The sequence below is a fragment of the Sinocyclocheilus grahami genome, unplaced genomic scaffold, assembly GCF_001515645.1.
Source record: "Sinocyclocheilus grahami isolate Dianchi unplaced genomic scaffold, SAMN03320097.WGS_v1.1 scaffold366.1, whole genome shotgun sequence".
In the NCBI taxonomy this organism is placed as follows: Eukaryota; Metazoa; Chordata; class Actinopteri; order Cypriniformes; family Cyprinidae; genus Sinocyclocheilus; species Sinocyclocheilus grahami.
In genome coordinates this window covers 578,289-601,734 of record NW_015505545.1, presented here as the reverse complement: position 1 = coordinate 601,734, position 23,446 = coordinate 578,289, and the positions used below count along the sequence as shown (strand labels likewise).

Genomic DNA, 23,446 nt, shown 5'->3' with positions numbered 1-23,446 from the left:
TTGAGGTCAAAATGCGTAGCCACTACGTTCTCTGAGAGGTGAATGGAACAAGAACCCTTCTAATCCTCAAAAATCCTGGGCATAAAGAAATGTTACATTTATAGATTTCTTTTAATAAAATGTAAATACATTTTTGTAATAAAAAAAGCTGAAGGTTTTTGTTTACCACATTTCATGATGTGCTGACAGAGTTCATTCTGAATCTGAATATGCAGTTCAATCATGGTCTCAGGGGTGCATGCCTTCTGGGATAGAAGCTTTTTCACTTGGGTCTCAATCTGAGTTAGAGACACAAAAAATATAGCTGAGGGCTAAACAAACACTCAGAATCTGAATGACAGCCAGTTTTAGTCACAAATAAAGTAATACAGTGACATCACATGAAATTTTTTTTTTTTTTTCCGATTTAAAATGCCCTTAAAACACTCCGGTACACTTGAATTAAAACTCCAGTACACTTCTGTTGCTTGATTTGAATACATTTACATTTACCACGCGTGGACAGAGGCATCACCAGATTTTTGCGTAGTTTAGTGTGACAAATCGTACCAGCATACTTGAGGTCAAAATGCGTAGCCACTACACAAAATACGTACAGGTTGGCAGGTCTATTAGTGCATTAATGCAGGCAATTAATTTTTCCAGTTTAATGCCATTAAAAATATTTAATGTAGTTAATACAGGGGCGGAGCTAGGGTTGGCCACCCACTTACAAATGCTGCTTCTGTCTCTTGTTTTCTTGACAAGAATTGTGTTTATTTAGACGTAGAACGTCTTTACAACCACATCAAACAGGAGACTTTCAAACACAAACTCCACTTCACCTCAGTGCCAGGCAGGCACTAGTCAAACGAGCGTGGAAACGGTACAGGTGATGAGGGAGCTTTAGTAAAACAACAGGGAACTGCGATCAGATGAGATGTTGTCAGGCCATATGTCAGTAAAAATGAAACCCTAACCCTAAGCAGCTCTTAAAGTAACAGCAGCCAAATAACCTAATAACCCAGCTGCTGTGATGTCTGTTAATCAAAGAACAAAAGAAAAAAGAGGAAATCAATAACATTTGTAGCTTTAAGCATTGATCTATATATATAATTTAGAATTTAGTGTTGATAACTTCATAAAATTTCTGTATATTTCATACTTGCTGAAGGGCACAGGTAAATACGACACTTATTATAATGGGTTTATGTTAAGATTGTTTTCAGTTCACTTAAATTAGAAGCTGTTATTTTTCTAAAGTCAAATGTTCAAATTGATAGTTCTCAATTATACTGTAATGTTGAATGGCTATAGTCAATGGTTAAATATTAGGGGAAAAAGAACAATATCCTAGAGATACCAGTAGTATTGGTATCAGTGATACTCACCTTCAGCCATAAAAAATGATGCCACTAAACAAATATTAAAAATATACTGTCTTTATGTTGTTTCTACATTAACTTGAAGATTAAATGTGAAATTATTGCAATATAAAAGTATATTTAAAAACTTGAATGTAATCGTGATTAATTTCAGAAAAAAAATGTGCAATTAATTAGTTAATTTTTTTTTATTGATTAGCCACACTAAATACAAATGTACAAATTTTGTACAAAAATACAAAACAAGGTTTAGATCATTTATGGTACATAAGGAATAAACAAAAATTAGAACAGCTTACTCTTTTTGTGTAGCCCAGGAGGCAGTGGCCCTCTGTGCGTAGGACCTTGTCAATAAAAACTGATATGTAGTCCTGACAGCCTCCCAACCTGTTCAGAGATGTCTTCCTCTCCAACAAACACCCCACCTCCTCCGCATACAGGGCCTTACAATCAAACACTCAAAAATAAATCAATGGTTACAGATTGGAGGTTCCTAAACAGAAATCCAAAATGTTTAAATGTATTTTGCCCTGAAATAGGAAGGTCAAAACTACATCTAACAAGGATTTGGTACAAATGTATGCTATAACTAAATTATGAAGTAGTCTAGACTTTTTAAAAGTTACTAACAATGGGAAATTATCTGCCTGGATGAGTGTAACCAATCATGTAACCATGTCATTCTTACATATTCTGCAAAGTATAAATAGGTGTGCATTTTTCTGTTGGTCAAACTGTAAAGTGAAGTTTTGTCAGGCTATGATGAAAGAGACTGAAGTACTGTAATGATGGGAGATTGAAAACACATTCTGAAATTGTGTGAAGTATGCCGAATATTCATAATTTACCTTTCCACTGAAAAATTAAAATCATGTACAACATGCTTTAGTAAATGAGGACTATTGAGCACTTACCTCTATCTCCTTTAACATCTGTGTAGCTCTCACAACCAGAGTCTGATAAATGAAGTGGACTACCTGTGTCAACATCTTCTTTGCTCCCACTTTTATACTCTTAATGTCCTGCAATCTAACAAAGATTCAAATACTCTCAACAGCACAATACATACACACAAAAGGAAGATAAAACAGGAAATGTCTGCAAAGTGAAACCATTGTAATACAACTTTGGATGTAAGCACATCTGCTAGAAACAAACTGCTACTGTCCAGCAATATTTAGTGAGCTATGACAAAGTTTGAAAAGAATGCTGTGTGATACACTCTTTTTAATATACTTTATTATGTTTTTCTGTTCAATTCACTAAATACATTATACAAATAAACATTTCTTTTATAAAGACATATTTTTCCCCAGTAATTGTTCAGTTTTAATTTTTTTCTGTATTCTAATGTATGTGTGTATGTGCGTGTATGTATATCTATATATATATATATATAGTATATATGCATATATAGTTGTGCTCATAAGTTTACATACCCCTTGCAGAATGTTCAAAATGTTAATAACTGAAACAAAATAAGAGGGCTCATTAAAATTGCATGTTATTTTTTATTTAGTACTGACCTGAATAAACAATTTCACATAACAGATGCTTACATATACTTCACAAGACAATATAATAACTGAATTTATAAAAATGACCCGATTCAAAAGTTTACATACCCTTGAATCTTAATACTTAAATGATCCGCAATTTCACATAACAGATGCTTACATATACTTCACAAGACAATATAATAACTGAATTTATAAAAATGACCCGATTCAAAAGTTTACATTTGAATCTTAATACTTATGTGTCATTTCCTGGATGATCCGCGACTGTTTTTATATTCTGTGATAGTTGTTCATGAGTCCCTTGTTGGTCCTGAGCAGTTCAACTGCCTGCGGGGTTCTTCAGAAAAATCCTCCAGCTTCTACACATTCTTTGGTTTTCCAGCATCTTCTGCATATTTGAACCCTTTCCAGCATTGACTGTATGATTTTGAAATCCATCTTTTAACACTGAGGACAATTGAGGGACTCATGCATAACTATTACAAAAGGTAAAAAACATGTACCGAATTGATGCTCAAGAAAGCCACACAATGCATTGAGACGGGGGGTGTAAACTTTTTAAATTTGATGATCGGGAAAATTTTACTTATTTTGTCTTCTGTGAAACATGTAAGTATTTATGTAGCTTCTGAAATCCAGTACTAAATGAAAAAATATGATCGTTGAACAAAATTAGAAGAATTTACACATCATCATCCTGTTCAAAAGTTTACATACATGGCTCTTAATGCATTGTGTTGCCTTCTTGAGCATCAGTAAATGTTTCCACCTTTTGTAATAGTTGTGTATGAGTCCCTCAGTTGTCCTCAGTGTGAAAATATGGATCTCAAAATCATACAGTCACTGTTGGAAAGGGTTAAAATATGCAGAAGATGCTGGAAAACCAAAGAGCTGGAGGATTTTCTGAAGAACAGCAATCAGTTGAACTGCTCAGGACCAACAAGGGACTCATGAACAACTATCACAAAATATTAAAATAGTCGTGGATCATCCAGGAAATGACACATAGTGTTAAGATTCAAGGGTATGTAAACTTTTGAAAGGGGTAATTTTTATAAATTCAGTTATTATTTTGTCTTGTGCAGTAAATGTAAACATGTTATGTGAAATAGCTTATTACTAAATAAAAAATAATATCCACTCTTATTTTGTTTCAATTATTAACATTTTGCACTTTCTGCAAGGGGTATGTAAACTTATGAGCACAACTGTATATACGTATATATATATACATATATATATATATATATCTGTACTTTTAGAGGTGACCATATATTTTCAGAAAGTACACTTTTGTTCTTAATTTCATATGCTGTCATCTCTATAGGAAACTAAATCTAACCAGTCCTTTAACACTGGGGATTCTTGCCTTCTACAGAATTTTGTTTTTACTTAAAGGTCACATATTTTACACCTTTCTGGAGTTTTATTTTAAGTCTTGATGTCCTTAAGAATATATATTTGTGGTATAAGTACCAAAATCCATCTCAATATATTTTTTACAGCTCCTCTCTCAGGAACTCTGCAAAGAACAGGTCGATTTTGGCCCGTCTAATTAATATTCATGAGCCTCTCTTCTGATTGGCATGTTGTTTTCTGAGTGACGCACGGCCAGGCCAACCACAGGTAACTAGGGTCATGTATGCTGTAGCCTGCTGTGGATTGGTGATACCCACAAGTAAGGTTAATAGAAACACCGGTTATGATGGTCACTGCTGAGGGAAATGTTGTCCGGCCTTACATGTTTGAGCCAAACTCAGACCCCGAATCGGTGACGACAGGAGACAATCAACCACCTCCTCAAACGCGCTTACAACAGGATGTTTCAGAATGGTAATTCAAGTGTTTTATTAATTTTTTTCCAAACACCGAATGCAGTAAATAGACTTATAGTCTAAATAAAACAATTTGCAACTGTTACTATTATCACACTTGTATACAAAACTTTGTATTATGCTTGTTATAGAGTGTGTGACGTCACGTGCACTACGGTTGACGCGGTTGTCACGGCGACCATCACAGCCGTACTGTGCAATGATGTAGGTTCCTGACATCCAGACTGAACACCGTTTTCTCAACATGTTTCCGTGTTGTTGTTGCTCAGCAATGGCATGGACGCGATGTTGTCTGGGGGTTTGGCAAAAGGAGAGTGGGACTGTGGGCAGTGCTCGGGGAAGTGACTGAAGGCGGTGACTGAGTAGTTCTGACGTTACCTTTTTTCGGAAGTCACAACAGTTTGTGAAAAATCACAGCTACTTTATGCAGGCTGTGTGCATTTCACTGTGGATTGACTGTTTTGAAACTTATATGGTAGTTACATAGCCCTCAGTTATCATGAAAAAAGCCAGGAAATTTCAGTTTTGACAATATGGGACCTTTAAAAGCTGTAATTCTCAATATATGTGAATATCTCAATTTTTTTCATCTTTTAAATAACTTCTTATTTGTAGATATTTTGTAGATACCAAGACAAAGCATATTTCTTCACTATGTTCTCAAAAGTCTTAATTTCATTGTCACCATACATTTGATAAAATCATAGTCTTTTGCCAGCCCAAGCCTTAAATACATCATCTAATGCTGGGTACACACCATAAGATAATCGGGCTGATTTTGGGCCGATTTCTCCCCTTCCGACAATCCTAGGTAATGTCCTGATTATCTTGGTGGTTCTAAAGATTATCTTATCAGATTTTCCTGTGGTGTGAGGTGTGTTAAGAGTGACTGAATCTGCTCGGAAAGAACGTCGGAGGCGCCCCGATCGCGAATCGTAAATATTCAACATGTTGAATCAGAAATCCTGATGTGTGGGGGGAACATCGCGGCACACCATACACTATAGGAGCAAAACGGTTAAATCTAGGATTTTTTTGTCCTAATGTTTGTGGTCTCTCACATTTTGAAGATCTTGTGTGTACCCAGCATAATACTGCATTGTGAAATGAAAAACACACCTGAATGTTATTCCACTAATATTAGATGTTTAGAAACGCCATGAGTATCTTTTCCTTTTTTTTTAGATGCTCTCCATTTGTAACTCAAAAAATGGCTCGTAAAAGCAGTTGATATGTGTGTATATCTTACAAGTGACTGAAAATCTGGCTTTTACTGATTTACGAGCATATACGGTGTCCTTCTACCCACTCTTTACCAAGGTTTGCATTCCTTAGAGGTGAGTTCTGTGTTTTCTCTCTGGATTAGCCAGTTTTTGCTCTTTGGCAGACTTGGGCAGTTTTTTTCTTTACTTTCTAGCATGTTGTAAATATATTAATTCACTGATCATATTAACATTTATTTACCACTAATTGTTCTAGTAATAATTGTTTTAACATATACATGTATGTGAATCAATGTGTTGTGGAGAATTAATTGCATTTTCATTAATTAAGTATTATTAATTGTTCCTTCATCTCTTATATTCCAAAATAGAACATCACAAGGTTGAATTAAAAACATTAAAAAAGGGAGGGAGGGCCCAAACTAGAGCGAGAAAATGAGACATCCTGTGCATGGGCATATAGCATTACATTTACTGTATGAGCTTGAGTAAAAGACTTTTATATGTGAATCTATATGGTTGTATTCAATAAATACCTTGTATTTCAGACTGACTAAATCTTACAGATGAATTTCCACCACAGGTCTCTATAAAACAGTTTTTTAAGTTATCGAGAAAACATACGTTTTTTTTTTGTTTGTTTTTTTTACTTCAATTTCAGTAATGTTTCTAGGGACCATCTGTTATCAGGATGTAAAGTCATTTGTTCCTGTCCTTTTGAATAAACGGTACACTTTATATGGACCCTTTTCGTAAGATTGTGATGACGCATTTAACGGTCATCAGCGTCATAAATCCTCGAAAGTTTTTCATATTTGTATTTTTTTTTTTAATGTATGTACATTAATAACACTATTCTTTGTATTATATTACCTTTGCATCAAATTACAACAAACTAGTTAACACTAATGTGAGGGTGTTTCTAATGCAGCGTCTATGGGAGGGACGGTTTCTTTAAAAGGTCACATTACAAATGGATAATCCTTATTTTGGAGATAAGTTACTACAATATATTTGTAATAGAAGATGCTTTTTTTGTTGTAAGCCATGCTCAAAATATGTTTGATATGCTCTATCTGGATGGAATCATAGTCTAAAGTCTGTGCCACTCATACACTATGCAATAATTACTGGCCAAAATCTGCAGACTGCCTCTGAATTTTGCCAAATAACATTGATGCGTCCAGATTGCAATCGAGGCAAATATATATATATATATATATATATATATATATTAAAGGTCCCATATTGTCAAAACTGAAATTTCCTGGCTTTTTTCACAATAACTGAGGTCTAGGGGCTATTTAACTACCATATAAGTTTCAAAACAGTCAGTCCACAGTAAAATGCACACAGCCTGCATAAAGTAGCTGTGATTTTTCACGAACCGTTGTGACTTCCATAAAAGGTTGACGTCAGAACTACACAGTCACCGCCTTCAGTCACCACCCCGAGCACCGCCCACAGTTCCACTCTCTTTTTGCCAAACCCCCAGACAACATCGTGTCCATGCTATTGCTGAGCAACGACAACACGGAAACACGTCGAAAAGGTTAACTTTAGTCCTGGGAAAATGGCACGTATGGTCACCCTAATGTATATACAATTACAAATGATTATATATAAATCGTCAGTTTGTTGTTTTACACACATGCACACAGACATTACATAGAAACATAGACATATGGCAAGAAATCTGTAGACGCGCCCATAACAACAAAAGACAATACTTTATTGAACCTTTTCTGATAAGAAGTGTGTGCTGCAAACGCGAGCATTTTTGACGATCGTTTCTGTCCAGTCTGCTCGTTTTACCGCGTTTAACCACAGCTGTCGTCGGTTTTTTGTCTGGCAGTGGCAGTAGATATGCGATAAAATTTCTAATTTGAGGCTGTATTACCTCGATTCTGGCACCCAACATCACGACAAAATTATATTTTAAGCTCATGTAGCCGAATCTGCGATGGTTTGAATGGGCAGCCTCCAGTTTCCCCTTTGTTTTGCTGCCTCCAGCTAGCGCTGTGACGTCGGCTGACCCTAGTTACCTGTGGTTGGCCTGGCCGTGCGTCACTCAGAAGACAACAGGCCAATCAGAAGAGAGGCTCATGAATATTAATTAGACAGCCAAAATCAACCTGTTCTCAGCAGAGCTCCTGAGAGAGGAGCTGTAAAAATATATTGAGATATATATGAAATATATGAAATATATATTCTTAAGGACATCAAAACCTAAAATAAAACTCCAGAAAGGTGTAAAATATGTGACCTTTAATGTTCAACAGAAGAAAGTCATTCCGTTCGATGACGGTAACATTCTTATTATCCCTTTAAGAAATATGGGTGAAACGATGTGAGCTTTGAGAACGACTTTTAAGAGTATATCCAGTTTTTTTTTTTTTAATTGACAGACTGTTCCTTCAACTTGCATTCTGTAGTCTACACGGCTTCATTCAGTTACCTTGCCTCTAGGTGCAGCAAGCTGCTGCTGACCGTCTCTTTCTGATGTCTGATGGAGTCCAACAAACTCTGCAGCACCTGCCTTTGAGATCCCACAGCTTCCTCCTGCTTCACAAAACTGATACAGAGATGGACATGGAAAAACATGGATATAGAGACTGTGATAATGTATTGTTGGGGAGGAATATCAAAATATGTGTCAAAGAAACTGACGCATTCTTTTGCTCTGACTCCCCCCAATATCACAAAGCAAATAGATGGGAAATAATTACCCAAAACGCAAAAAAAAACTATATAGTTTTAATCTTCACATGTACTGCTATGCTTGGGTAAATATGGACTATACCTGTGCCCCCTATGAGAGATCAGTTGACAGTCCTTACAGGTGAGCTCTTCACAAACGAGACAGAAGAACCTCAAGCTCTCCTGAGTGTGTGAGGGACAGCGTCTTCTCTGTATCCAACCTGAACAAAACAAACAGCAGAACAGGGCCCATATTCGTTGCTCCTAGTAACAAAATTCTAAGAAAATTCTTAGAAATGTGGGTGTTTCCTCTTAAAATTAAAGAAAAGATTCTAGTAAAGAAAAAAGTAAAAAAGGTCTTAAGATCCAAAATTGTTAGGAGTATGGACTGGGACTTTTAAGAGGCTTGAGAGTTTCTTTAGCAGTGGAGAAAATGGACGAAACATGAAGAGGGAGAAGAAATGTGTTGCACAACAATGCATGACAGTGAGTTAACAAGACGCTACACATTAGATGGTGCAGGGATCATGTTTGTGACCGATCTTATTAGAGACACACTAACATCTCTGACACCTCACAGAAATGCCATAGCTCCAGTAAATCACTACATTAAATACATTAACATATTTGGCAACTGGAAAAATACAACTCTGCAGCAGTGATGATTTGGGTCTGTCACAACCTTCTATAAGCAAAGTGATCACACAAACAATTGCAGCACTTTCAGAACCTAATTGTGTCGCCGTTCATTTCCTATAAAATACGTTAAGTATGACAGCATGGTAAATAAAAAATAAAGAATATATATATATACATATATAGTGTGTGTGTGTGTGTGTGTGTGTGTGTGAGAGAGAGAGAGAGAGAGAGAGAGTATGGTAAAACAGGAAAAATTACGCCTGTAATTTCAAAATGAAGTCTTATAATAGACCCTACTCTTAAAAGCGCCCTTTTATTTCCTTCTTGGACAAACAACCAATCACAGTCTTCAAAAGACTGTGTCATAGCTAGCAAGGGGTCAACCCCGCCTCCTCACTAAGATAAAAGTTTTAGTTTTTTACTCGCTCAGAGTTGCTCTCAGATTGGCCGTGAATCACTTTTAAACTAAGACTCCTAGTTAGAAAATTTTAAGCTAAATTAGGGTCTCTCTGAGAGGATTCTTAGAATCTTTAAGAATATGGGCCCAGATCTAATAATGCACAGCAGTTTATAGTGTGAGAAAATATGTTCAATCAATGCCACTGCTTATGCATGATTAACTGTGTTAAAGGGATCATATGATGCGATTTCAAGTTTTCCTTTCTCTTTGGAGTGTTATAAGCTGTTCGTGAATAGATAAGATCCCTAAAGTTGCAAAGACTAGTCTCAAACCCAAAGAGATATTCTTTATAAAAGTTAAGACTCGTCCACGCCCTCCTAAAATGCCTCGTTTAAACACGCCCCCACATATCTACGTCACTGTGTGGGAAGATTTGCATAACACCTCCCAAATGTTCACGCAAAGAAAGAAGTGTAACTTTGATTCTGGTTGTAGTATTGTTGCCGCCACCGCCATGTCGTGGAGACGCTGTGTGTTTCATTGTGAAAACTAAACTACTTTGTTTGGCCTTCCAAAAGAGGACACGACTAGAAATCAGTGGTTAAGTTGTATTTACAACACTGTTCCAGAACAGTTCAAACCAAATATTCGTGTGTGTGCAACGCATTTTACGGATGACTGTTTCCTGAACCTGGGAGAGTAGCCTACAATGCCGTCCGTTCTGACCTGTAAGTATGTTTTCATATTTAAAGAATTTGCCTCTGATGATTCAAACGGGAGTTTTGAGCAGTGTAGAGTAGCGCTTGTTGTTTGTCGTTTCTCCAATCACAAATGCAGACAAATGGTTTAATGTTTACGTGGCGCGATACGCAATGCAACGTGTAAAAAGACAGTATAAGTCGTTATAATCAGTAATTATGTACCCACTGGATGCAACAAATGCCTCGTTTATAATGGGTTTTAATGTTTTTGCCTCGTCTCACCGGGACATGGCATCATAATATGGTAGGGGCATAACATTTCCATCACACACTTGAGGTATTCGGCCAATCACAACGCCCTGGATAGCTGGCCAATCAGAGCGCACCACACTTTTCAGAACGATGAGCTTTGTAAAAATCGACGCGTTTCAGAAAGGCGGGGCATAGAGGAGAAACAATAATGTACAGTATGTGGAAAATAACAATTCCAAGTTTTTAACTTTAAAAAGCATAAACACAATTCATTACACCAAATAATGTTCTTTTTTAGCAACGTTACATGACCCCTTTAATCTTACATGAGTTACAGAGATTTCCTTGCATAACTTTTAAATCATGAACGATATAGTTTTTTTTAACATATATACATAAAGTATTTTTATTGTATGTACTCAAAACTAATTTTCTAACTTTATTAATAGATAATGTTTTTAACAAAGGGATTAGGAAAGGAGGACAAAAGGAACAGCTACTATAGAATGTCAACTGCTTAAAAATGTAAGGTGACAAACTGAAGGTTTCAAGCAGGCTGCTGTCCAGGGGAGGTTATGGCATACAAAAGGGTTAGAGTTTGACTGATAAGCATGGAGATGCTGGAAGTTATCTGACGCACTCAATACAAAGCCTCAGAAAACTTCTGACTGCTGGCCCCCTCTTCCTGTCACACTCTTGGTAGAAGATTCATATATATATATATATATATATATATAGCCCATTTTATTATTTTTCTTTCCGTCTCCCTCTGATGTTACAAATTTAATCGACATATTCTGTAAAAAAATAAAATAAAATAATAATAATAATATAATGCCTCTTTCTGTAGTCGAGGTCTGTAAACCTGTGAAGAGACTAGGGAGTCAAATAAAATGTTGCAATTAAAAATATGTACATATGTCAGGTGATCATATTATGGGATGTTGAGGAAGACCAAATTGGATGGAGAACAACCAGAAAGTGTACATATATGCTAAAATGACGTAGGAGGCTTTATGATAAAGTTTATTTTGATACAATCCGATCTACTTTGAAAGCCTCTGTTCAATGATAAATGCATTTTTATGATTTTGCTGAATTATTTTGTAGCTCTCTAAGGTATGTTTTAGTTGTAAGAGAAACTACCCAGGATCATGATTTCAAACAAATAAATTTGATTTGATAACTAATTGGTCTGACTTCAATTATACAGGTGAAGTGTTAGTGTGAAGTGCTTAAGGACTCTAACCTGTGGGTGGTTTTTTGGGTGTGACTTCATGGTCACGGGTCACTTTTACTCTACGATGAGCAGACGTACAGTCCAAACACAGGGCCTCCTCGCACTGGACACACCATCCACTAACCTCACTCTCTTCACACCCGGCACACTGAAAAGATTGATTCAACATTTTGAATTAAGATTTACAATGAAAGACAGAGAGGAAATGCCTCCTTTATGTCAGTGCTGGAATTCTTTGGACCAGTTTAAGGGCCTTCACACCAAGGTCGATAACTACGAAGTTTTAAAAAACATTCAAATTCTGTGAAAAAAGGATAACAAAGAGGAACAATATTGTTGCAATCACTATCAAACTGTTTTTTTCCCCAGCTGATGAATCTTGAAAACATTGACAGCCAATCAGAATCAACTTGACCTTAAAGAGCTTGGGCAGTTAAAGCGGCAGCACGTGCTTATAATGAACAGAACATTAACATGCATTCCTGGTGTAGATGCTAATACAGTTACTGTAATAGTTATCTTTATATTTATCATTCTTTGTGTGAATGGCTCTTTATATGATTTGCCAACATCCTCTGCAAAAAGATTAGGGACAGAATGAATGTACCATTTTACTTGAAACTTTCTCCATATTCTGTGCACACTTACCTTGGGGACCTTGTTATTTTTAGATGCGTCTTCGAAAATGGCACATTCTGTAACCTCAGACAAACAAAAGGAATGTGCACATAATGGACAATCTAGATGAAGAAAGAAACAAAAGTCTCAGACACACTTAAATGAAACACTTCTACAAAATGAAGGGGCTATGTCATTAAATTCTAACTACTCATGTTGCTGTTGATTAGAAAGCCTTGACGAAACCACAAGTCATTTATTAAAGTGTAATGAATTATTAGAGTAGCAGAATTTATACACCTTGTTTGCTTGACAGTTTTATCAACAAAATGAACTGATTTGAACAAATGACATTTTATTGAAAAATGCAGGTTTCTTCAGGGATGAACTGTGGTATTACTTAATATCAATGTAAATTATATTTAACATGCAAAATGACAAAAAAAAAACTTATTAGTAAAATATAATCAAAAAGAAATGCACTTGCATTTGGTTTTATTGAAAGCAAGTAATATATTCCATATGTAATTGTAAACATGACACTAATTTTGTCATGACATTAAAGAAAGCAGCGTTTCTATTTTTCACATGCAGTACAGTGGCCATTAAAAAAACGTACATAAAATAAATGTCGAGCCTTTCGATATTTCTAGTCGAAGCATCCTGTACCGATAGGAAATATGTCAGTAAACTGCGATTTCAGGGGATTTTAGATCAGCATCATTACTTTGCGTTCATAAAAAGTAATTAAATGTTACAAATTTCACTAAAATATTATTTTTAAAAAGTATATACATAGTATATGTATATTTAGTATGTGAATAAGAAAAACGTTATATATCGGGGCCAATTGTAACTGTTCATCGGGTCCCTAATGGAAAACACAACCTAGCCATGGACCACGGACATTAACTTGGTAAGACCAATTTTATAAATAATCGCACTAGTACACAGTCGATTAAACCTGCGTGAGATTATTTCGACGCGATTTTAAAAATGTCACGTGCAGATGGACTTTAGAGCGCCCCATTAAAACCACTAGTCAAACTGAACAGTACAAGCGAGTTCTCACCTTGGGTGGCTCCATCTGTGCAGATCTTCGTAAGGCAAGTATTACAAACTATATGCAGGCAAGGCAGAAGTCTGGGGTCTGCAGAAGAGTTTAGGTGTACTTTGCAAACAGCGCAGCATCCGCAAACAGTTCTCTCTAAATCCGGATGAGGCGACGCCGGACGCCCTGTTTGGTCAGCGGCAAACATCTGTTTCTTGAAAATGAATTAATGTAAACAGAGGTGTAACTTGACAGCAGACGAAGTGTATCTTGATATGCCTCGCGAGAAAGTCGACGCGTTACGCATGTAATTGTATGTGGGATTCGTGGATCTAACGGTAAGCCGTTGAATATGCAGGTCATAAAACTTTTCTGTTGCGTGGGGCGGGGCCTTATGGAATATTCATTAGGTCGTCATATAGTGGGCGTGTCCTTCTGACTAAACAAAGCGGGTACCGCAACGTGAGATACAGGTACTTTTGGCGATGTCGGTACCAGTTTTCAGGTCACAGATGATTTCGTTTTGGTTTCAGTTGAATTCTTTCACGTATTGTTTTGAACTTTTCGTGTGTGTTTTTAATTTGTAAATATATTTAAGTTAGGGAAGTGCTTTAGGACAAACTTAATACTTCTCATGTCAGCTTGAAAGTCAAAGTATTTGTGGCCTGTAACAATTTAAATAGAAAAATGCTGTAGTTGTAGGATTCTTTTTTTTAAAACGTTACTTTAGAAGACATTTTAAAAAAATAAAAAAAACCATTTACATGCACTGGATATTCTAAAAATTTTTTTTACAAACACCAGTTGTGATCTAAGGAGTTGGTATTAACATTTCCAATGCTTTTAATTTGTCAAAAGGACACACCCACAAAAGGGGGAGATTGATGAATATTCCAGCATGCTCCACCCTAGTGAAATACAAAACCTTCCTTATATTTATAGCTTTGTAGAGAACAGAGCGGATCCTGGTTGATTTATGTTCTGGAAGGAGTGGGTGGATTTCCATAAAGAGATTAGTCTGTGTGCCCATTTGTCTTTGGAGGAGTAGATGCATTGATGAGAAACTAGAATGCCAAACTTAACTAATTCTTAAATAGATGTTCATTACATTTAGGAAAGATATTGAACGTGGGACAGGTAATTGCAGTAAAGCTAAGGTGTTTGATACAAGTTCTTGACATAGAAGACACCCTTGTGTTCTTAGTTCACTCAAAAATGAAAAATTTGCTGAAAATGTACTCACCCTCAGGCCAGTTTGTTTCTTCATTGAAACAGATTTGGAGAAATTTAGCTTTTCACCCCCCCCCCCCAAAAAAACCCCATTTGGTTAATCTTAGATTCAGTACCTTAAGCCATTCATGGAGATGCATCTTCTCCTGATTAAGTCTCTGTTGTGGATCAGGCTCCAGACAAACACAAATCATCTGGCAGCATTCTGGGCAAAATGGAAAGACAGACGTATTATTATTAGCTTATAAAACATATCACAGAGGAATTTGTAGGCAAATTTCTTCTTGAGCGCAGCACACTCAAGGTCTGTAAATGTAAATATGGCCGCAAAAGAAGGAATGCCTCATTTTTTTGTTGGGTTTAAGTTATAAAAATATGAGAAAATACAGCATGGAAACTGCTTGATGTTAAAAGGAGTTAAATGCAATAGAAAAAGAAATCAGATGTATGTCAATATTATGCATTATGTTGCTTTAATAAGAATTAAAGTATGTTTAAATAATGTCAAAGACAATGCTTTGTTTTATTTTATATTTGATTCACACATTCAGTCTTAAAGGGTCATGAAACACTACATTAATTGCTTTTCCTAAAAAACTGCAATAAATTATAGTTGTCACAGGATTGGTGTGTATTATGCAACTGATATGGACTATGCAATTGAGTCTATGAAGGTAAGAGATATTTTCTTCGAAGGCAACTCATTGTTTGGTTCTCCTCAGCAGTTTTTTGTGCAATCTTCTGTATGTCTAATGTATTGCACGCTCTTGGAAGTGCCAGAAAATTTAGTATTTATGATAAAGGACTGTAAGACAGAGGTTAATTATGCGACACAATCACCTTTAATGGAGTTGTATCATAAAAAATAATTGTATTATTGTATTTTTTCTCTTAGGTTTACTTTCAATATTAAACAAGCTTGCTGTATTGTATTGTTATTATTTTATGCATTTTTGCATTTATGCATATAATTCATGCATTTATTACTCTTGGAAACCAGCCTAGAAAAGGAAATTTAGAATTATCCAGATGAGGATATCTGTTTCCAGGACATCTGTTCTTTACCATATAAAGCTTTGTTTTGGTATTACATTTATATAGGATGTAATGTATATTCTCATTGGATGATCATTACACCATCCTTTGAAAACATAAAAGCTTATATATTGTATTTTAAGCTGAGATTTGGTTATAAAAGCTGGACAAGCTTGGACAATAAACTCTGAAGGTAAACAATAAACTCTTTGCAGACAGAGATTCCATCTGTGTTTCTTACTCCTTCCACAGCCGTGCAAAGAGACTGAGAAATAAAGAAATAATATAACAGGTGGTCATATAGATTTTATCTATAACATGTTAAATGATAAAGTTCATGAGTCATAACAGTACAATTAGAAAAATATGGGACCAGTATGGCATGTTTGGAGGGCTTGCCAGAAGAAAGCCTCTTCTATCTTAAAAAAAAAATGGCAGCACGGTTTAGGTTTGCAAAGTTGCATCTGAACAAACCATAAGACCTTTGAATAGACAAGACCAAAGTGGGGTTGTTTGGTCATAATGCACAGCGCCACATTTGGTGAAAACCTAAAGAGCATGTCAGCACAAACACCTCATAACAAAAGTCAAACATGCTGGTGGAGTGCTGATGATTTGGGACTTATTTTTTAAGCCACAGGATCTGGGCACCTCTCAGTCATTGAATCGACCATGAACTCCTCTGGATACCAAAGTATTCTAGAGTCAGATGTGAGGCCAACCATCCAACAGCTAAAGCGTGGCCAAGATTGGGTCATACAACAAGACAATGATCCCAAGCACACCAGTAAATCTACAACAGAACAGCTGAAAAAGAAAGAAACCAGGTGTTGCAAACCCTGTCAAAGTTCAGACCTCATCCTGACTGAAATGCTGTGGTGAAAGTTGTGCATAAACAATGTGCACAAACCTCAATAAACTGGAGCAACACTGTAAAGTAGATTGGGCCAAAATTCCTTCAGAACGATGTGAAAGACTGATAAAGTCATACAGAAAATGATCACTTCAAGTTATTGCTTCTACAAATATATACGTTTATTTTTCATTTAGCCATTAAATTAACATTTAAGACACTTAGAACTGGTATGCAGATATGCAGCTTAATGAGACATCATGTACCTCTGTTCTTTGCAGTCAGATCTGGGTCACACTGACTGATATATACATATAAACAAGAGAAAATGGAGGAAGTGAAAGTAGAAATGGTTTCATATTGTATTTATTTCAAGGAATTAATGTACCATTGTCTTTCAACAAGTTTGACCAGAAAAGTTCTCATATGCTCAGAGCTGCAGAGTAACAACATGTAACAACAGCCCAGAGTACAAAGCAGAACACAAAAATGTGCCAAATAGAGCTGACTTTTTAAAAATCAGTTGTTAAATAGTGAACATTAATGGATTTTAGAATTAATGTACCATTGTCTTTCAACAAGTTTGACCAGAAAAGTTCTCATATGCTCAGAGCTGCAGAGTAACAACATGTAACAACAGCCCAGAGTACAAAGCAGAACACAAAAATGTGCCAAATAGAGCTAAAAATCAGTTGTTAAATAGTGAACATTAATGGATTTTAGAAATGAATGAGGAGCAAAAGACAGGAGAGAAATAAGGTGTACCAATTTTAAGAAGCTATAAAGTATCTAGCATAAAGGTGATTAACCACAAACCGTCATTAGTTGCACCAGCATCTTCCAGCAACGTGATGTTGTGCTTTTGTGGTTAGAGCTCCTCGCTCTAACGTTGAGGCATCACAGATGTGTGAAGTCACAGAGGGCACGTTGTTCTGTTATCTCCATGTCAGCAACTGTGTTTTTTTTTATGTTTTAACTTTAAGTTAAACCCTCGTGTTATGATGTATATGTAAAACTAATTAACCTCTTTTCATTTCATACATCTTTAGTTCTGAAAAACATTATTTCTGTTTGAGGTAAATTTGACCCCAGCAAAAACACATGCACAAAAAACAATACAATAAAAGAAATCAAAAAAGTTTTTCTCCATACCAAAATCTCAGATGTCCAGACTGAATATTGGTGTTCTGGACGCCGTGAGCATGGGGTCTGTATAGTGTACACCATAAGTTATGAATGTTTAGCTTAAATGTGTGATATGAATAAATAGTGTTCATAAACAGTTCTCAACTGAATCGAGTAGAGGCTTGGACTACCAGTATTCTCTGCATCACAACTTATAACGGTATTAAAAATACATTTAGATCCTCTCTTCCAGCATTACTTTTATGTTTTATATCTAGGGTCTTTGAGAACACAAACATAAGTGATGTAGAACGTTTTGTTATCAAGACTTTTTTTAGTTAGTTATGGTTCCGTTTAGATAATCATGAAGTTTCACCTTGATAGCTTTTTGATATATTTTATAGAAATTTAAATGGTCTTTGGGACACTTTAACATCAGGATTAGTAAGTAGTAAGTAGATCAATAAAGACCATCTCTATCAATTTTAAGAGTGTAATCATTACACCTATAGACTTTATAGATTATTCAGACTCAGAAACCTTTAGCATATATTTAATAGTATCAACAAAGATAATCACATTATGTTACCATAAAGTCAAATACAGTACAGAATATGTGGTGTCACATCTCTACTTCCCTCTACAATATATTCCTAACATTATCTCTTTTGCAATGCATGTCAGTCTGAACAAACAGACATGTGGCCCACAGTTATATAAAATATGATCACATTTGTCACATAAAATACATAACAAATTATTTCCTATTTTTTATATTAAAAACAAAAGTAAAAAAAAAAAAGAATGATTGGGCAGGTTGAAAGTGACACAATAATACAAAAAAACCTGCAGCACCAGAACAAATGAGGAAGTAAATTAGCCAGTAGATCTTATGTTATCTGCATGGTAGAGATTACTCATGTCATGAAGTCTGTGTCGTAAGGACTTGTTGGGTATTCATTCAGGAAGCTCTGTAACAACACTTAATTATGATAAGACCTACCGAAATGACCAACAGAGTGACATGTACAGTATTGCAGAGAGTGATGGGTAATAGAAGTTGCTGATTGGACGTGTTTTCTCAGGGCTGTGGTGGACATCCACGTAATGTTGATCGGACTGATTTGCTCAGGGCCGGTTTTACATCAGACTACATTTCACACATTTCATTTGTTTCTCTTTGCTCTGCAATCCAAACTGAGCAGTGGCCAGAGAATCAACCAATCGCCAAAAATCCTTGAATGTGACGCCCTTCCCCTCCTCCACGTTGAGGTCCGCCAGGAGTTTGTTAAGTCCTTCCTGGTCCCCTGCTGTCTGGAAGAGAATAAAGGGTGTGGGAAACAAAAATTATTATGATAATTGTGTTTATTCCAGAAAATCTATTTGCGCTTCTTATCTCATATTTATTTTCATTGTTATTTTGGTTTGTCCTAGACAAAATGGCATCAACCCAGCTAACAAAAATATGTTCAAAGAAATGTTTTGCCAAATTTCTGAGAATGTTCTCTGTTAGCTAGGAAGTAAACCATTGTTGATTATGGCAATATAGCTTTTAGGTTGATATTATAGGTTTTGAGAGACTGAAATGTACTTAAGATTGGATTGTAGGTCCTGACTTACCTTCACCATGGTGGGCATCTCTTTGGAGATCCTGCTCTGGAACTCCTGGGCTGTGAGCATGTCAGCGTCAATAGGCGATGCTGAATGGAAGTTTTTGACCAAGGTGTTTAAGGCCAACTCTAGATCTGTGTACTACAGAGTGGGAATAGTTTCAGACTCAAGCACAGCAAAAAAGAAACGACTGTCATAGAAAGCAACCACCGTTCAGGCCTATATATTGTTTAAAATAATGTAACTTGTAATTGCACAAGTGCGATTAGCCTTATTTGTCCACATATATTGACCAAATTATGAATCAAATTAAGTTTACAAATAAGTTATATTTTATTAAAGTAAATTCACTTAGACTTATAAAAAGCACGTTTTAATTCATTTTTCTGCATTTGCAATATCGAAGGGTATGGAGGACGAAACCTGCAAAAACAATAAATAAATATATATAAAATAAATAAATGTGTGTATAAATACACAAATTCTTGTTTAAATACATATAGAAATAATTAAACATGTGATTAAATTAGGCAAATAAATCAAATAAATTGGTGGACAAATGGAAAATGTTTAAGGAAATGCTAAACTCATCCTATTTATTTTCCTTTGATCACTCATTTATTTCTGAATGTAGTTCCACATTTATTCTTCCTCTGCACAACATGCTAATGAGAGGGTGTCAACCATGGACTTGGTCGGGGTCATGTCATAGCTGGGGTCGCGGCTTTCCCGCTGACAGGAAATGCATGGTGTAAATCCAGTATAGCCTACGTAAAGTCACTTTTTCCGTTTAACAGAGCAAGATACATAAAAAACTGAGCTGTATTGTCCGTACAGTATCTGTGACTTTACAAACGACCCAAAGAAATGGCCAGTGTCGTTTCCTGACGTCATTTTTTTGTAACCCGATTGAGTTTCCAGCTAGAGACAACTGTAATATCAGTATCCCATGGTCATCATGAGATGACTGGTATGAAGTGGCTTAAAGAACTACTTCCTTCTACTTTCCTCTAGTTTGATAGCAGATTATGGAGGACGAAACCTGCAAAAACAATAAATAAATAAATACACAAATAAATGAAAAATTATGCAAATAAATAAATGTCTGTATAAATACACAAATTCTTGTTTAAATACATATAGAAATAATTAAACATGTGATTAAAGTAGGCAAATAAATAAAATAAATTAGTGATTATAAATGAACACCCTCTCATTAGCATGTTGCGCAGAGGGGAAAAAATGTGGAACTACGTTCAGAAATAAATGAAAAGGGAAAATAGTTAGGATGAGTTTAGCATTTCCTTAAATATTTTCCATTTGCCCACCACCTGGTAGGCTGCAAAAAAATGAGGAGTGTGTGTATTTATTTACTTTTTCACTGTAATGTTTCATTTAATTTGAGTTAAAACCATATTTCTGGAGGAGAAATTGAAATATTAACTGAGGTAGTGCTGGTAAAATGTTAACTTTAGATACCTAATAGAACATTTTTGTTGAAAGGTTTGGGGTGAGTAATATTTTTGTCTTTTTGAAAGAAGTCTCTAATGTTCACCAAGGCTGTATTTATTTAATAAAAAAAACAGTAAAAAGTAATATTGTGAGATATTATTACAATTTAATATAGCTCTTTTCGAATAAATACAATTTAAAAAAATTATTCCTGTGAATTTTAAGTGCCCAATGATCCTTCATAAATCATTCTAATATTCTGACATATATAATTTTTTGTAAAGAAATAAATACTTTTACTCACCATTAAACTGATCAAAAGTGATTTTTTTTTACATTGTTACAAATATATATATATGTATTAAAAATAAATGCTGTTCTTTTGATCATTCTAATAAGAAAAAATCCAGGAAAAAAGTGTATCAGTTTCCACAAAAATAAGAAGCCGCTTAACTGTTTTCAACATTGATAATAATAAGATAAAAAATATGGCATGCAGTTGCTTCAAACAAAAGTGTAAACATCATTCATTTAATCGTAAATTAATAATCGCAATTACAATTTCAAAGGAATAATCGACAATTATGATTTTTGTCATAATCGTGCAGCCCTACCTTACATATACCTAAACCTACCCGTCTCCACCCCCTGATCCCTAAACCCACCCATCTCCACGCCTAAACCTACCAATCTCCACCCCCTAGATGTGGATCCAACCATGCCCCCTGGATCTTGTGTTCTGCAGTGAGGGGCTACTGTGGCCCGTGGTGCTGATTATGTCAAGAGGATGGGCATACTTCTGATTTGGCCCATCAAAGTTTAAATCCCGTCTGATAAGCGTGCATCCTTGTACATCTCGCAATGATTACACGTGTATTAGGTCAGAAGGTCGGAGAGTACGCGGTAGGGATGGGCAATACCACTTATTTTGTTTTCGATACGATACAGATATTTTTCAAGGCAGTATCGTCGTTATCGATTTGATACTTCTGAACTAAACTTTTAAATTATGAAATTATTAAATTACTAAGAGTAAAATGGGTAATGATAAGCACTTAACTTTGTTTAAAACGCATTTTTAACATTCAATACGCCTTAATTGTAACTTATTAGGTTATATTTTTGTTTACACATGATTCAAATCTATAAATACTACAGTTGAACTATGGTCACTTTAGTAAAACCATGGTTCATTTTCATAAGGGACTGCCAGTGACAGGCTGTTGCATGCATAAAATGCAACCTTTTTATTCTATTAACATTACAGAATAGAACATGATCAATAATATCTTTCAACGTCCAATTTAAATAACTGTAATTGCACAAACTATGTAGGCTACAATTTCAGTTTGTTTATTGTGAAATAACTCTGTCCTTCTGTCCTCTGATAAGCATTGTTCAGGGCTGCCTTTCCCAAAAGCTTTAATGCTTTCTTATGATACTTTTGGGAAAATCCGCCCTGTTTGAATTTGAATGTACTATCAGAAGTGAGTGAACGCTCTCTGTGATTGATTAGTTCTGTTTTGCAACATTTGCGTGTTCAGATGAGCAGGAAAATAGTTCTATCATACACAATTACTCGCTAACAAAGGTTATTCATCCAATTCAATGCATATTGTACACATTATTATTTTTTTGTTAAATAAACAAAATCACTGGTAAATAAAACACACCTTAATATCGATATTTTTTGTTTGAGTATCGATACTTTCGATACTCGCGTCAGTATCGATATATTGATACTTCGGATCGATACGCTCATCCCTAGTACGTGGTCTTTTGTGGCTGCTCGAACGCATTCGACCTAGTGATGGGAAGTTTGGATCGTTTTACCGACTCGGACCTTTGAGTCTCGTTCAGCAAAATGAACGAATCTTTTTTCGAGTCATTTCGTTCATTTTAGCAAAATATAATTAAAATGTTACGTGTTACTTCCCTAACACGTCTACTACTTACACAAACGTTGATCACACTACAAACAATACAAAACTGCTATAAGAAACAGAAAAGATGAGTTCATTGTTTACCTGGGTCTTCAGTCTATGATTAGCTCACCTCACCTCTTATCTGACAAGTCTTCGGGTTTGAGTCGTTCATTCATCACGTGACAGCCCTATACACTTTAACCAATGCAGTCTGAGTCGGAAAGAGAATTGATTAGTTCATCTCTCGAGTTTTTCGAATCGTTCGTTCTTTTGTCACGTGACGTGACAGCATTGGATAGAGAAATTAGTTAATTTACAAGCTTCCTTACAAACGGGTGCATAGTTATTATTATTATCATCATTATTATAATTATTATTTACTCTTACAGTTACATGATGCGTTTCTGGTCTCAAATTGTAGCTTTTTACTTACAGTTTATAAATATGTGAATTTCTGCTGTCATTATGGTTCTTTTCCATAACACTGAATGTTGTAACAAAGGAAACAAAGAGTTGGTTATTATTATTAAGTCTCTTTCCGGCTCACACTGCATTGGTTAAAGCTTATGGGGCTGTCACGTGATGAACGAATGACTCGGAAAAACCCGAAGACTCGAAACAGGTGAACTACTTGACTAATTCCAGTACAGAACCTATAGGATGTTGCGCATG

General features: G+C 35.5%; 1 protein-coding gene across 1 annotated transcript; it reads right to left on the bottom strand.

Moving 5' to 3' along the window:
• Positions 1 to 22: 22 nt before the first annotated feature.
• LOC107549214 (E3 ubiquitin-protein ligase TRIM33-like) lies at positions 23 to 13,918 on the bottom strand. The gene is made up of 9 exons (XM_016230213.1): positions 13,565 to 13,918; positions 12,523 to 12,614; positions 11,884 to 12,022; positions 8,746 to 8,863; positions 8,401 to 8,517; positions 2,279 to 2,393; positions 1,664 to 1,807; positions 167 to 278; positions 23 to 75 (listed from the first exon to the last, which is right to left on the bottom strand). The coding sequence occupies exons 1-9, from the start codon at positions 13,749 to 13,751 to the stop codon at positions 23 to 25; spliced, it is 1,077 nt and encodes a 358-aa protein (XP_016085699.1). The 5' UTR covers positions 13,752 to 13,918.
• Positions 13,919 to 23,446: the final 9,528 nt, after the last annotated feature.

Excerpts from the sequence above, each read along its gene's own strand:
- LOC107549214 (XM_016230213.1), bottom strand. The coding sequence starts at position 13,751 with ATGTTTGCCGCTGACCAAACAGGGCGTCCGGCGTCGCCTCATCCGGAT. Across the intron at positions 12,023-12,522 it reads AAAATAACAAGGTCCCCAAG|TGTGCCGGGTGTGAAGAGAG; the intron begins GTAAGTGTGCAC and ends CAATCTTTTCAG. Across the intron at positions 76-166 it reads TCAGCACATCATGAAATGTG|GATTTTTGAGGATTAGAAGG; the intron begins GTAAACAAAAAC and ends CTTTATGCCCAG.